Source organism: Hyaena hyaena, unplaced genomic scaffold (genome assembly GCF_003009895.1).
Source record: "Hyaena hyaena isolate Hyena2069 unplaced genomic scaffold, ASM300989v1 scaffold_64, whole genome shotgun sequence".
NCBI lineage: Eukaryota > Metazoa > Chordata > Mammalia > Carnivora > Hyaenidae > Hyaena > Hyaena hyaena.
Genome location: NW_024080698.1, coordinates 1,950,125 through 1,963,154, shown reverse-complemented (window position 1 = coordinate 1,963,154; position 13,030 = coordinate 1,950,125). Strand labels below are relative to the sequence as shown.

The window sequence follows — 13,030 nt, the reverse complement described above, 5'->3', positions numbered from 1 at the left end:
GAAGTCATATAAAACCCTGTCTCTTCTCAGGAATCATACAAAAACATAAAAAGAAAAACAGAAGCACAAATTCCATTCTGCACTAAACAAAACGTTCTAAGAAAGGCTGCTAGATGCAGTCAGGCTATTATAGGAGCTCCTGGAGATGAAAGACGATGCCTGCCCTTGATCAAAACTTCGAGGACTGTTTTACAAAGTGAATGGGTACCCCCAGAAAGAAACCCCCTTTGTCTGATTCAATAGGCTGGAGGCAGGAGACAATTTTTCAGTAATATTAAGACAGATCTGAGGATTCCAGTAGTATTAGCCTGATTCGTTCATTATGAAGTTCCCTCGTTAGCAGTCAATAATCACATTGCCTATTCCAGTTGGTGTAGCAAAATGGTGACTGATATTCTACCATTAAATAGCTATAATTTTCAGAGAAATAAAGTTTCCCCTTATCAGTTCTTTGGTTACCCTGTTACTCGGTTACTACAGAATCATTTCCATAAATTTACCATTTTGCAGGATAATGGGTTCATGCCATGGTAATCTCCCAAGGTCACCAATTCATGATCTTTTAAGACATTAATATAATTTTCCTTTACTGAGATATAATCCACATACCATAAAATTCACTGTGTTAAAGGGTACTAACTATTCAGTGGTTTTTACTATGTTCACAACGTAGGAAACCACCACTGCCTAATACCACGATATTTTCACCACTCCAAAATAAAACCCTATACACATTAGTAGTCATTATGCACCCTCCCACACTAGGCAAGCACTAATCTATTTTCTGTCTCTATGGATTTGCCTATTCTGGACTTTTCATATTTGTGCAATCACATGATATACAGTGTCTTTTGTCCAGCTTAGCTGTCCTCAAGATTCACTCATGTCATAGCATGGATCAGAATGTAATCCCTTTTCGTGGCCAAATAATATGCCACTGTATGGATATACCATATTTTAAAATCTACTCATCATTTGATGGACATTTGGGTTGTTTCCATTTTATGGCTAGTATAGATAATGCTATGAACACTCATATGCGAGTTGCCGTGTGAACATATTTTCATTTCTTTTGGGTATACACATAGAAATGGTACTGCTGGTTCATATGGTAATGAAAGAGTGGGCAGTTAGATATGAGCTGGATGCAAAGGCAGCGACAAATATGTGACACATGAGAAGCCTGAGGGCACAACATCCTGACTTTGTGGCTTCCAACAACCTAAGGCTTACAGACCAAGAGCCACAGGTGCAGAACATGCACTCTCCTCCTCATCCTCTACCCCCAGGGTAACATACAGCTTCATTATATTTACCTTGCGGTGTTGACCCACCTCCCTGCCCACCCCTGTGACAGTAGATGGTCTTGACAGTTCTGGCAAAGAACCTATAAGGTCAAAAACTCCCCCTCCCAATGAGTAGGAGTCCTTTCGATGACAGGAAACAACCTCAGCTGGAGACCACCCTAGCTACGACCCATAACCTATGCAAACATAAAAAGGAAAGACACCCCTAACCCCAGTGCAGTTGCCACCTCTGGGCCTGTACACTCTCTCACCTTGAAAGTGTAATGTCCTTGACAAACTGCTTTGTGCTCACTACTTTCCTTCTAGCTGTCTTTATTCGAGTGTGGATCCTCACATAAATCTTTTGTGGGAAATCCAAGAACCATGACCTCCATTCACACAAGGCCGACTCTCTCATCGGTAACCATAACTATGTTAACCTTTTGAGAACCTGACAAAGTGGTACCATTTTACATTTGCACCAACACTGTATGAGGGTTCCAATTTCACCAATTCTCCAAATGCTCCCCAATAACTGTTACTGTCCATCTTTTTTATTGTAACTATTCTAAGTGGGTATGAAATGGTTTCTCACTGTGATTTTGACTTGCATTTCCCTAGTGATTAATGATGTTAAGCATCTTTTCAACGTACAAGTGTACAATGTGCTTATTGTACATTTACTTACATCCCTTTTCTGGAGAAATGTATTCAAGCTCTTTGCCCATTTTTTTTTTTAATATTTTTATTTATTTCTAGGAGAGAGAGGGAGAGAGAGACAGCGTGAGCAGGGGAGGGTCAGAGAGAGTGTGATTCATATTCTGAAATAGGCTCCAGGCTCCGAGCTGGCAGTCAGCACAGAGCCCGACGCGGGGCTCGAACCCACGAACCGTGAGATCATGACCTAAGCGAAAGTTGGACCCTTAACCGACTAAGCCACCCAGGCGCCCCTGCCCATTTTTTAACTGGGTTGCCTTTTTATCACTGAGTTTTAAGAATTCTTTATATATTCTATATGCTAAGCCAATATCAGATACATGACTTGCAAATATTTTCTCCCATTCAGTCAGTTGTCTTTGCATTTTCTGGATGGTATCCTTTAAAACACAAACAGTTTAAACTTTGATCAAGTCTAACATTCTTCTTTTTGCTGCTTATGCTTTAAGTATCATATCTAAAAAACTGTTACCTAATCCAAGGTCACAAAGATAGACAGTTAATATTTTCTTCCAAAAGTTTGATCATTGAGGTACCTGGATGGCTCAATCAACTGACTCTTGATTTCAGCTCAGGTCATGATCCCAGGGTTGTGGGATCCAGCCCCTCATCCACGAGGGGCTTTTGCTCAGCTTGGAGCCTTCTAAGATTCTCTTCCCAGCACCACCCCCGCCATCTCTCCCCTTTCCCCTCCTTGTGTGCTCTCTCTAAAAATTAATTAATTAAGGAGTCTGACTCATTTTGAGTTCATTTTTTAATATGGTGTAAGACAGGATGAAAACTCATTCTTTTACATGTATATATCCAGCTATCCTGGTAATGTCTTAGTAGGGTGCTAAAATGGCATACTCAGCGGAGTTTCTGGGCAAGTTGGAAGATGAGTTACCTGCCCTGCAATGAGGATGTAGGGAAAGAAGATCTGGTTTTCTACTCACTGAACAAAAAAAGGGAATACCCAGAAATACCTCAGTTTCCATATATATATACATATATATATGTATATACGTATATATATATACACACACACACACATATACACACACCTATAAATCACTCTTACCTAAATTTTTAACTTAACTAGCTTCATCTCCAAAAGACATGTCAAAGATGACCATGTGTGACCATTTTTACTAATATTTTTTCCATTCTGAGCCATCATCATGACTTAGCACAACTATTACAACAGCTTCCTGATCAGTCTTCCTCCTTCCCTCTTGCCACCTTACAACCGAGTCTCCATTTTTAACTACACCCATCAGAGGCCATCACTCCCTGACTGTGAAACTCTCTTATGAAGGGTTTTCAACAGCAATGGGTGTCATAGTTTGAAACCCCAGGTCTGTCCCAATTATACCCACAGAGGCCGTGGAGCACCTGGCCACTTCCAGACTCAGATGAGACGCTCTATCATGGAGCACGGGAACTGCCTTCTCTCACAGCTGCCCAAGGGCTGTGCCAACGCGTACCCCATGGTTAATCTTTGACCAGTAAGAGAGAGGAGGGTGGGACCGTTCCATGACCAGACAACTAGCTCGGTTTTCCTGCAAGGTCAAAGCCTGTTCAGTAATAACGTCTTTCCTTTTTCCTGGTCTCACCTTCCCTTTTTCCTTCATTCTTGCTGCTTGGGATTTGTATCACTCAATAAAACCTTAGCACCTAGGCTATACTTCCAGCTCTGTTTCCTAAGTAATGTGGCCAACACCCTACAAGGTAGATAAGATGAACCTTCACTGTGTTCCTCTAACATCAAAAACTTTGCCCTATAATAGCACGGATTCTGAAGTCAGACAGATAATAGTCGTGTGTCCTTACACAAAGTTATTTTGCCTCTCTGAGCCTTGTTTTTCTTATCTGTAAACGCGGATTGTAATAACAGAATCTACTTTGCAAGGCTGTTCCGAGCATTAACTGAGATTATCAAGGTAAATGATGCCAGATGCCAGGCCCACAGAAAATCCTCAACAAAACAGCCATCATTATGATTATGTCTTATTTATCCTTGTATTTCTAGTGTTTAATATATCATCTGAAACACAGGAGACATGATTAATGCTAATAATGTTTACAATACCCTTCCCCTGTATTTTAAAAATGCACAAGGCATGACAAAGATCAAAAAATGTATATGGTCTCAATACAGAAGACTGAGCAATCTGTAAAAACAAAATTATACATGGATGCTTGTTGGAAAACATTCCTTTAGTGCAAAATAAAAATTAGGTTAATTTTACTTGTGTTTTCCTCTGCAACATGGAAAAACAATTAGGTCAGAAGTACAAATGCAGTCACATTTAGGCACAAGATCTATTCCTGAGAAGATGCGCACAAATTAGGTTTCTGTAAATTAAAGCATATTTCCCATGCATTCAAGATAAATCACCCTGTAAGTGACTTCAACAGAGAATGCTGTGCTAGGTTATTTTAAATTGTTGTAAATTTCAATTGTCCCAAAATGAAGCCCTCTTCATGTTCATCGATTATGCTGATTTATAAATTTGGCATATCTTAGATTAAATTTTTATTAAAAAATGCTAACAATATATTAAAGTCACAGTATTGATCATCAGAGCTATGATGTTTATTTTCTCAAGTACAGCAAACTGAATAGAACCAGAAAGATCGCTTCATAACCAGTGTTAATAAGGAAGATTCCCTGCCTCCTCCAATAAAACTAAATATGAACACTTATATAAGTGAGTGCAGTCTTTGTGGCTACATGTGTATATATCTGAGTACTTCACACATTTGAAACACACACTTTAAAAAAGGCAGAAAATACATCAGGGTGCTAATAATGAGTATTATCTGTATGGTGGTTGAACAGGTGACTTTTACTTTTCTTTTTATGCTTTTATTTTCTACTTTTCTGTAGTCCACATTACTGTTTCAAAAGGTCTCAAAAAATCCTTTTTAAAAATGAGCCACTCATTTTTGATACTTTCAGTTTTGCTAAAATGTTGGAAAGGTCACCAGGTTTCACTCTGAAAGCATTTCTTTGTTCATCTTGAATTTAATGACTTGACGGAAACAATATTGATATTTCTGGCAATCAGTTTTATGATCTCTAGTTCCGCATGGTCAAGCCACATTCCTACCTCTGTGACTTTACTGAAGGTACACAGGTATTGCTCTGCTTCCTGTAAATGCAAAAGGTAAACACTGTGTCCTCAGGAGTAGTTAGGCAATGCTCCTAGACAGGGTTTCAGACATTTGTCTTTCTTACAGGAAGATGCACCATTTTCCAGGCAGAAGTTGGCAACCTTGAGGATTCCTCTTTACACTGGAAGTCTGTGCCTTTGGCTACACTATGAAATATTGACTCTGAATTAGAGGCTTATCATATGCTTATAAAATGGTTTGTGCGGATCACCGATTGGAATGCCTGCCTTTCCAGCAAATTCTCCATTCTGCAGGTGATATATTAGGTCTAGCTTCTTTCCTCCACTCCCTTTGCCAGTCTTCTTTTTTTTTTTTTTTTTTAAAGCCACGTGTCAAGCACTCACAAACTCCAAGTTAGTCTCCTTTATTATGGAAGGAAGACAATAAAATCATGGCACTTCTCCCAAGAATCATGAAAAAATCATGTGAAAGGTGACCTTCTTAAATCCAACACCTACTCTCCTGGGTACTGTCCACTATCTTTAGAGTTCTGAGTCCAAAAATTTCTGGACGGTGATATTACCCCCCACCCCCCCGCAAAAAAAAGAGACAGTGACTCAGTATTTAACCTCCCCCATTTTAATACTCTGTGTTTGGTTTTTTCATCTTTTGATAGAGTATATTTATAGCACTCACTCAACACAATGATACCCAGAGCCCACAGCTCTGGGTATCCAAAAGAAAGACATATTAAGATACTGAAAGTTATTCTGCCTTGAACTCAACATCATTAACCACCAGGGAAATGCAAATCAAAACCAGAATGACATACCATGTCACACCCATAAAGATGGCTATCATCAAAAGCAAAAAAAAAAAAAAAAAAAAACCCAAAACAAACAAAAGCAAAAAGAACAAGTGTTGGAGAGGATGTAACAAAAATGGAACTTTTATGCATTGCTCACGGGAGTATAAAAGGGCACTGCCACTGCAGAAAAGTTAAGCATAGAATTACTATATGATATACACAAAAGAACTGAAATCAGGAACACAGTATTGTACACCAGTGTTCACCGCAGCATTATTCATGATAGCCAAAAAAACCCTAAGTGTTTATCAACAGATGAATGGATACACAAAATGTCATATATACATACAACAGAATATCATTCAGCCTTAAAAAGGAACAAAATTATGACACAGGCTACAACATAGATGAAGCTTGAAAACACCACACTAAATGAAATAACCCAGATACAAAAAGACAGAAATTCTCTAATTTCACTTATATGAGGTACCTGCAATAGGCAAATTCATAGAGTCTGGAAAGTACAACAGAGGTTACCAGGGGCAGGGGGTACCTCACCAGTCACTCCATGGAGGTGAGGAGTGACTCTTTAAACAGATACAGAGCTTCTGTTTAGGGTGATGAAAAAGTTCCGCAAGTGGATAGTGGTGATGCACAACACTGCAAATGTACCTCATACCACTGAACTGCATATTGTGAAATGGTTAAAATTGATAAATTTTGAAAAAGAGATAAATGAGAGTTTAAACAAAAATAATCACAATGTAGTGTGGGTTTATAACACACATAAATTGTAACACAAGCACAAAGATTGAGGGGAGAGAAAAGCAAGTGTATACCCTTCGGTTCTTATGGACTGTGATGCTAAAGATATATGCTAAAACCCCTAAAGCTATCACTTAAATAAGAAAACAAAGAATTAGGGCTAAAAAGCCAACAAAAGAGATAAAAAGTAGTTTATTAAAACCTACTTGGAATTATAATTAAGTCAATGAAAATAAATGGCAAAAGCACTTACTGCCCAGACTGGTGATGTAAAGCCTAGAATTGCAGCTTTAGCTCCATCGTCAACATACGGAATAATATTTTCTCCCAGACGTGTATCTCTGAACAAGGCTCTAAGGATATTTAAAGCATGAACCTAGAATAAAAAGCTAAAAATTAGTTGTGGGTTAAAGACCATGGTAATTCTAAATCTGTACACACTGAATAACAAACCTCAAAATAAAAAAATTACTGAATTTAAGAAGAAACGGATAATCCACAAACGAAATGCAGATTTTGATAAAACACAATTATCTGATAAATCAATTTTTTAAAAGATTTGAATTGTGCAATTAAAAAGATTGATTCAATGGGCATATGCAGAATCCTGCACCTAACAAGTAGACAACATGTTCTTTTCAAGTACACATGAAACATTTATTTTTTAAATGACTTAAAACCTACCTACAAATAAAATCTCAAAAAATACCAAATAATTAAAATCTTATAGATCATAATCTATCTGATCACAGTGGAACTAAGTAAAAAACTGATTTCTTTAAATACTTTTAAAACCGATACTTTAAAAAAGAGTGGTCAAAAATTTTTTTTTAACATTTAGGGCTGACCAGTAACCACATCAACATTTGTGAGATGCACTGTAAGTGGAACTTTAAAAAAATGTATGCCTTACATGCCATAAAGAAAAAAAAAAGACAAAAATGAATATGTTAGCTGTCCAGTTAAGATGACATAGAGCATTAAGTTCAAAAGAGAAAGAAAAGTTAAAAGCAGAAAAGTTTGAAAAAAGCAATGACATAACTAAGACCATTAACAAAACCTAAAGCTGAGTCTTTGAAATCAAAACAAACCTCTGACTAACCAAGAGAGAAAAAATAAGTAGTATCATGAATACCAAAGATACCAGGACTAAAGATACATCAAGAATAAAGCAAAAATACTACTATGAATAATACTACCTTAATCAGCTTGAAAAATTAAGGCAATATGAACAATTTCCCAGGAAATAGAATTTATCAAAACAAATTCAAGGAGCAACTAGAAAGTGAGATAGATGTTATCATTATCTATCTAGGAAATCAATAGATAAAAATCCTACCCAAAGACCAAAACAAACAAACCCAAAATAAAAACTACAACAATTAACCAAAAAATAGACACCTATGATTTATAGATGAATTCTACCAGATATTCAAAGAATAGATAATCCCAATTTATATAAACTATTCGGAGAAGAGAAGACTCCCAAATTTATTTTATCAGTCTAGCACAGCCTGGCTATAAAAGTAAGGTAAGGACAACTACTTTGGGAAAATGGTAATTTCTACTAAAGCTTCATATACAGTATACCCCAAAAACCACTCATAGGTATCTACTGAAAAGAAATATATGTTCACCATTAGGCAGGTACAGGAATGTTTTTAAATATTCTATTCTTAATAACCCAAAATAAAAACCGACCCAAATGTTCATCAGAAGAATGAATAAATTATATAATATCATCTAGCAATGAAAACAAATCAATTACAACTTGGAATGATACAATAAACATAATGTTGGTCAAAAGAAACCACATCAAAAGAGTATACAATGGCATGGTTTCATTTATTTGAAGTTTTTAAAAAAACAGGTAGAACTAAAACTAAGGTGTTAAAGTTAGGCTAGCAGTTACCCTTGGGGAAAAGGTACTGATAAGAAGGGAGCATGAGAGGTCTTTGAGGTGTTAAAATGTTCTGTCTCTTGCTAGTTACACAAGTATGTTCACCTCGTGAAACTTTACTGCAGTACAGGTATGATTTGTATATGTCCTTGTATATGTTATAATTCAATAACAAACTTTACATAAAAAATAAGGACAGGTACAGCAAGCATGAAAAAGAAAAACCACAGGCCAAACTCATGAATCCAGTGAAAATATGCAAAAACTATTTTTAAAAAATCTAGCAATGTGTAAAAGCAATTCACCATGTCAAAGTTGTGGGTTAGGACTCTGTATGCAAAGATGGCACTGTAACAAAAATCAGTATATTCATGATTATTTGCAAATTCAAGAAGAAAACATTTATCTCAAAAGACACATGAAAGCATTCAAGGAAATAGGATTCCCTTAATGAGCTATATGACAGATTTAAACCTGCAGCAATTATCGGAAACCACATAGGGATAACTGCTATTTCTATGGCTATACAAATCATACTATAAGTTCCAGCCAGCAGAATAAGGAAAATACTTCATGAATAAGAATTAGAAAGGTAAAATAAATTTAGCAGTATTTACTGAGGATATGATTATCCCTAAAGAAAATCCAAAAGAATTTATAGATAAGTCATTAGTTGCAGTATAGCAATTGTTGACATGACTTCTTTTTTTAATATTTAAATCTTCCAGTCCATGAGCATGGCCTGGTTTCTCCATGTATTCAGATCTTTCTCTATGTCTTTCATTGTTTTTAAAAAAATTTTTTTTTTATGTTTATGTATTTTTGAGAGACAGAGAGGCAGAGTGAGAGCAGGAATGGGGCAGAAAGAGGGAGACACAGAATCTGAAGCAGGCTCCATGCTCTGAGCTGTCAGCAAAGAGCCTGACTCAGGGCTAGAATCCATGAACGGCAAGATCATGACCTGAGCCGAAGTCAGACGCTTAACAGACTGAGCCACCCACACACCCTTAAAAAGATAGTAATTAAAATAGTGACTTTGGCTCAGGGATAATATAACATACCAATAAAACAGAGCACACAGACAGACATGTATATCAAAAAAACAGCACCTCAGAGATAGAAGGGTGCTATAAATCAAGGGGAAAGGATTATACTGTATCAAAAACACTTGTATATTAATTATCCAAATGGAAGATAATAAAATTATTTTCTTGTTTTACACACAGACAAAAACAAATTACAGGTAGTGTAAAGGCAGAAATATGAGAAATAAAACTAAAACTTTAAGAATATATATAAAATATTGTTCTGGCCTTGGGGTATTTATTAAACAAGATCCAAATGTACACACCATAAAAGAAAAAGCTGACATATTCCATTTTATTAAAATTTAAAACTTCCATGCAATAATAGAGACCATAAGCAAAGTGAAAAGAGAAGCCACAGATTGGGAGAAGATGTGTGTAACTCAACCAAAAAAGAATTTTTATCAGGAAAATTATTTTAAAACAACAAAAAACACAACTCCTGAAAGACAAAGACAAATAACCAAGTTAAAAATAGCCCAAAAGCCTTCTCATGTTCATGGATCTGAATCCCGCTGTCATCATGGAGCCTTGGGATTGATTCTCTCCCTGTCTCTCTTCCCCTCGCCCCGTCTCTTAAAATAAATAAACTTTAAAGAAGATGTCAGAGATGAAATTTTTCAATTTTACCAATTTGATAAAACTGACCACTAAAATGCAATCAATGATCTTGAAGCAGAGTAAGACAATAATTTTACAACACTCTTTAAAATCAAACTCCTTTAGGGGCACCTGGGTGTCTCAGTTGGTTAAGCATCTGACTTCGGCCCAGGTCATGATCTCACAGTTCATGGGTTCAAGCCTCGCATCGGGCTCTGTGCTGACAGCTCACAGCCTGGAGCCTGCTTTGGATTCTGTGTGTGTTTCTCTCTCTCTCCGCCCCTCCCCTGATCACACTGTCTCTCTCTGTTACTCAAAAATAAATAAATGTTTAAAAGATTTTTTTAAATCAAACTCCATTATTTTTAGATGTTCTCATTTAAGAAATGGCACTTTTTAAAAGGAATAGTCTAGTAGGAGCACCTGAGTGGCTCAGTCAGTTGAGCAGCCATCTCCTGGTTTCAGCTCAGGTCATGATCTCACAGTTCGTGAGGTAGAGGCCAGCATCAGACTCTGCGCTCACAGCATGGAGCCTACTTCAGATCCTTCGTCTCCTTCTCTCTGCCCCTCGCCCACTCGTGCTTGCTCTCTCTTGCTCTCTCTCTCAAAAATAAATGTTTAAGATACAAATAAAATAGGAAATAAAAGTAATAGTCTAGAAAAATGGAACCAATTATATTTGTCACATTTTGCTGGGAAAAAATGTAAAACTGATCATTTAGGAAAAGCGATGAGTAATGCTTTAAAAGTTTTAGAGAAATAAAGGTATTTCACGTCTTACACTCACAGGCTAGAATGTGCCATATGCTAATAAACTCCATCCTTTTCCACCAGTCACTCTGGCCCGTGGGCTTCCCTTTAGCACCTCCCACAGGCTCTGAAATAAAACCACACGTACACAGGGACTGTACTTGACTGCACGCATCAGCTCCTCTGCTCCCTAACCTAGCCTGGGCCCCCTACAGTTGGGCAGGAAAGTCCTACTGTAAAAGCATTTACTGAGAAAGCCTGGAGAAGACCTACTTGAAAGTATTTACTATCATAGAGTGGAGCTGAGCTTCAAGGAATACTTACCCCAAATTCATACACACACACCTACACATACATACACATACACACACACTCTCTCTCTCTCTGTCTCTCTCTCTCTTTCTAATCCCAGCTGCAGCATTGACTGAAAGGGACCAAATATTAGCTAAAATAAGTATAGACCAAAAGTTAGACACTTCATTATAGGGAAAGATGAGCTACTGAATTACAAAATGTTTATCAACTCAAAGAAGCACGCATGGAATCTGAAAGTGACAGCACATTCATTCAAAAAATTTTAGGTGAGATAGTAGCCTCATAAAATACCTTATCTAAGTTGAATGTTTTTACCAGAGTTTAAAAATACATCCATTTGGTTAACTAAAGCAATGGTTTATTTTGTGGACAGGAAAGGCCAACAAAACAAAACAAAAGCATCCAGAGCGAGCTTCAAATATCTACCCTGTTTTCAAGAATTCTAGATCTATAGCAAATACTTTTTCTTGTTCTCTTTTTCTTTCTTTCTTTCTTTCTTTCTTTCTTTCTTTCTTTCTTTCTTTCTTTCTTTCTTAGCAGATACTTTCATTTTTTATTTTTTTGGTACAGCAAAGATTTAAAATCACTGCCTTCCTAGCAGGCTTTGTGTATTTCCATCATTACCTGGGGGACTGTGCTCTGTGAGTCATCTGTAGGCCCAGCCAAGGAGATTAACTCTTTCATTGTTACTTTCAACAAATCCATTTTGCCTTTCTTAGGTTCAGATGCCAATAGTGCCTGTGGAAAAATAAGACAAAAATTAACTGGGCTTCTTATTTTACAAATACCTATTTCTACTTCCAGAATCAATCCCCAAATGCAAAATCCCCCTATAAAAACATGTGGTATCAAGCAAGTTAAGTAAGCCATGTGGCCTTGGGCAAGTAGTTCAACTTCTCCATCCCTCAGATTCTTCATCTGTAAAGTAAAGCGATGGTGATATCATGGCATCTTTAAGGTCATTTCCAGTTTGCTTGTTAACTATATAATTCTAAGAGGTTGAAAGAATGGTTCTTACCGAGAACTCTCCTCCGACCATAACTATGTGACAGGTCTCAGAGACAGTAAGCAGGTCAGTTTTGGTTTTTTTGTTTTTTGTTTTAATTTGAGAGAGAGAGAGAGAGAGAGAGAGAGAGAGAGCGTGCGCGCACGAGCGGGGAAAAGGGGTAGAGGAGAGAGAGAACCTAAGGCAGGCTCCACTTTCAGTGTGGAGGCTGATGCGGGGCTCGAACCCATGAACTGCAAGATCATGACCTGAGTGAAACCAAAAGTCCAGATGCTCAACCGACTGAGCCCCCCAGGAGCCCCAGCAAGGAAGTTTTTGTAACAAATTTACCAAGAAGAAAATTCTCTTTACTTAAAACAACAACAACAACAACAACAACAACAAAAACCCGTGGATTCAATTTCTGACAAGGATTTAGAAACTCCCTGGAGACTGATTATTTAATTCTTTACCAAAGAGTCTCTACCTGAAGGACCATCAAATTGTAGCACTGGAAACTTCATGGAGCAAAAGGAAATAGTACAAACTCCAAAGGGGTCCTATATTTGAATTTTCAAGAGCTGCTAAGTTACTTTGTGTCTAACATCTTGCCAATATACAATAAACATAAAAATAAGATATCAAACCACCTGAGTTAATAAAAAGGAATGAAGTACTGATATATGCTACAACAGGGATGGATTTTGAAAACATGCTAAC

At 37.1% G+C, this 13,030-nt stretch overlaps 1 protein-coding gene across 5 annotated transcripts in view; it reads right to left on the bottom strand.

The window, feature by feature from the left end:
- Positions 1-13,030, bottom strand: part of THADA (THADA armadillo repeat containing) — a 319,486-nt gene that overhangs the window by 223,847 nt on the left and 82,609 nt on the right. For all 5 annotated transcript variants that reach the window (XM_039232422.1, XM_039232420.1, XM_039232421.1 and 2 more), the window contains exons 24-25: positions 11,950-12,063; positions 6,929-7,051 (exon numbers count right to left, since the gene is read on the bottom strand). In XM_039232422.1, the coding sequence (XP_039088353.1) occupies positions 6,929-7,051; positions 11,950-12,063 (237 nt within the window). The remainder of the gene's footprint in view (positions 1-6,928; positions 7,052-11,949; positions 12,064-13,030) is intronic.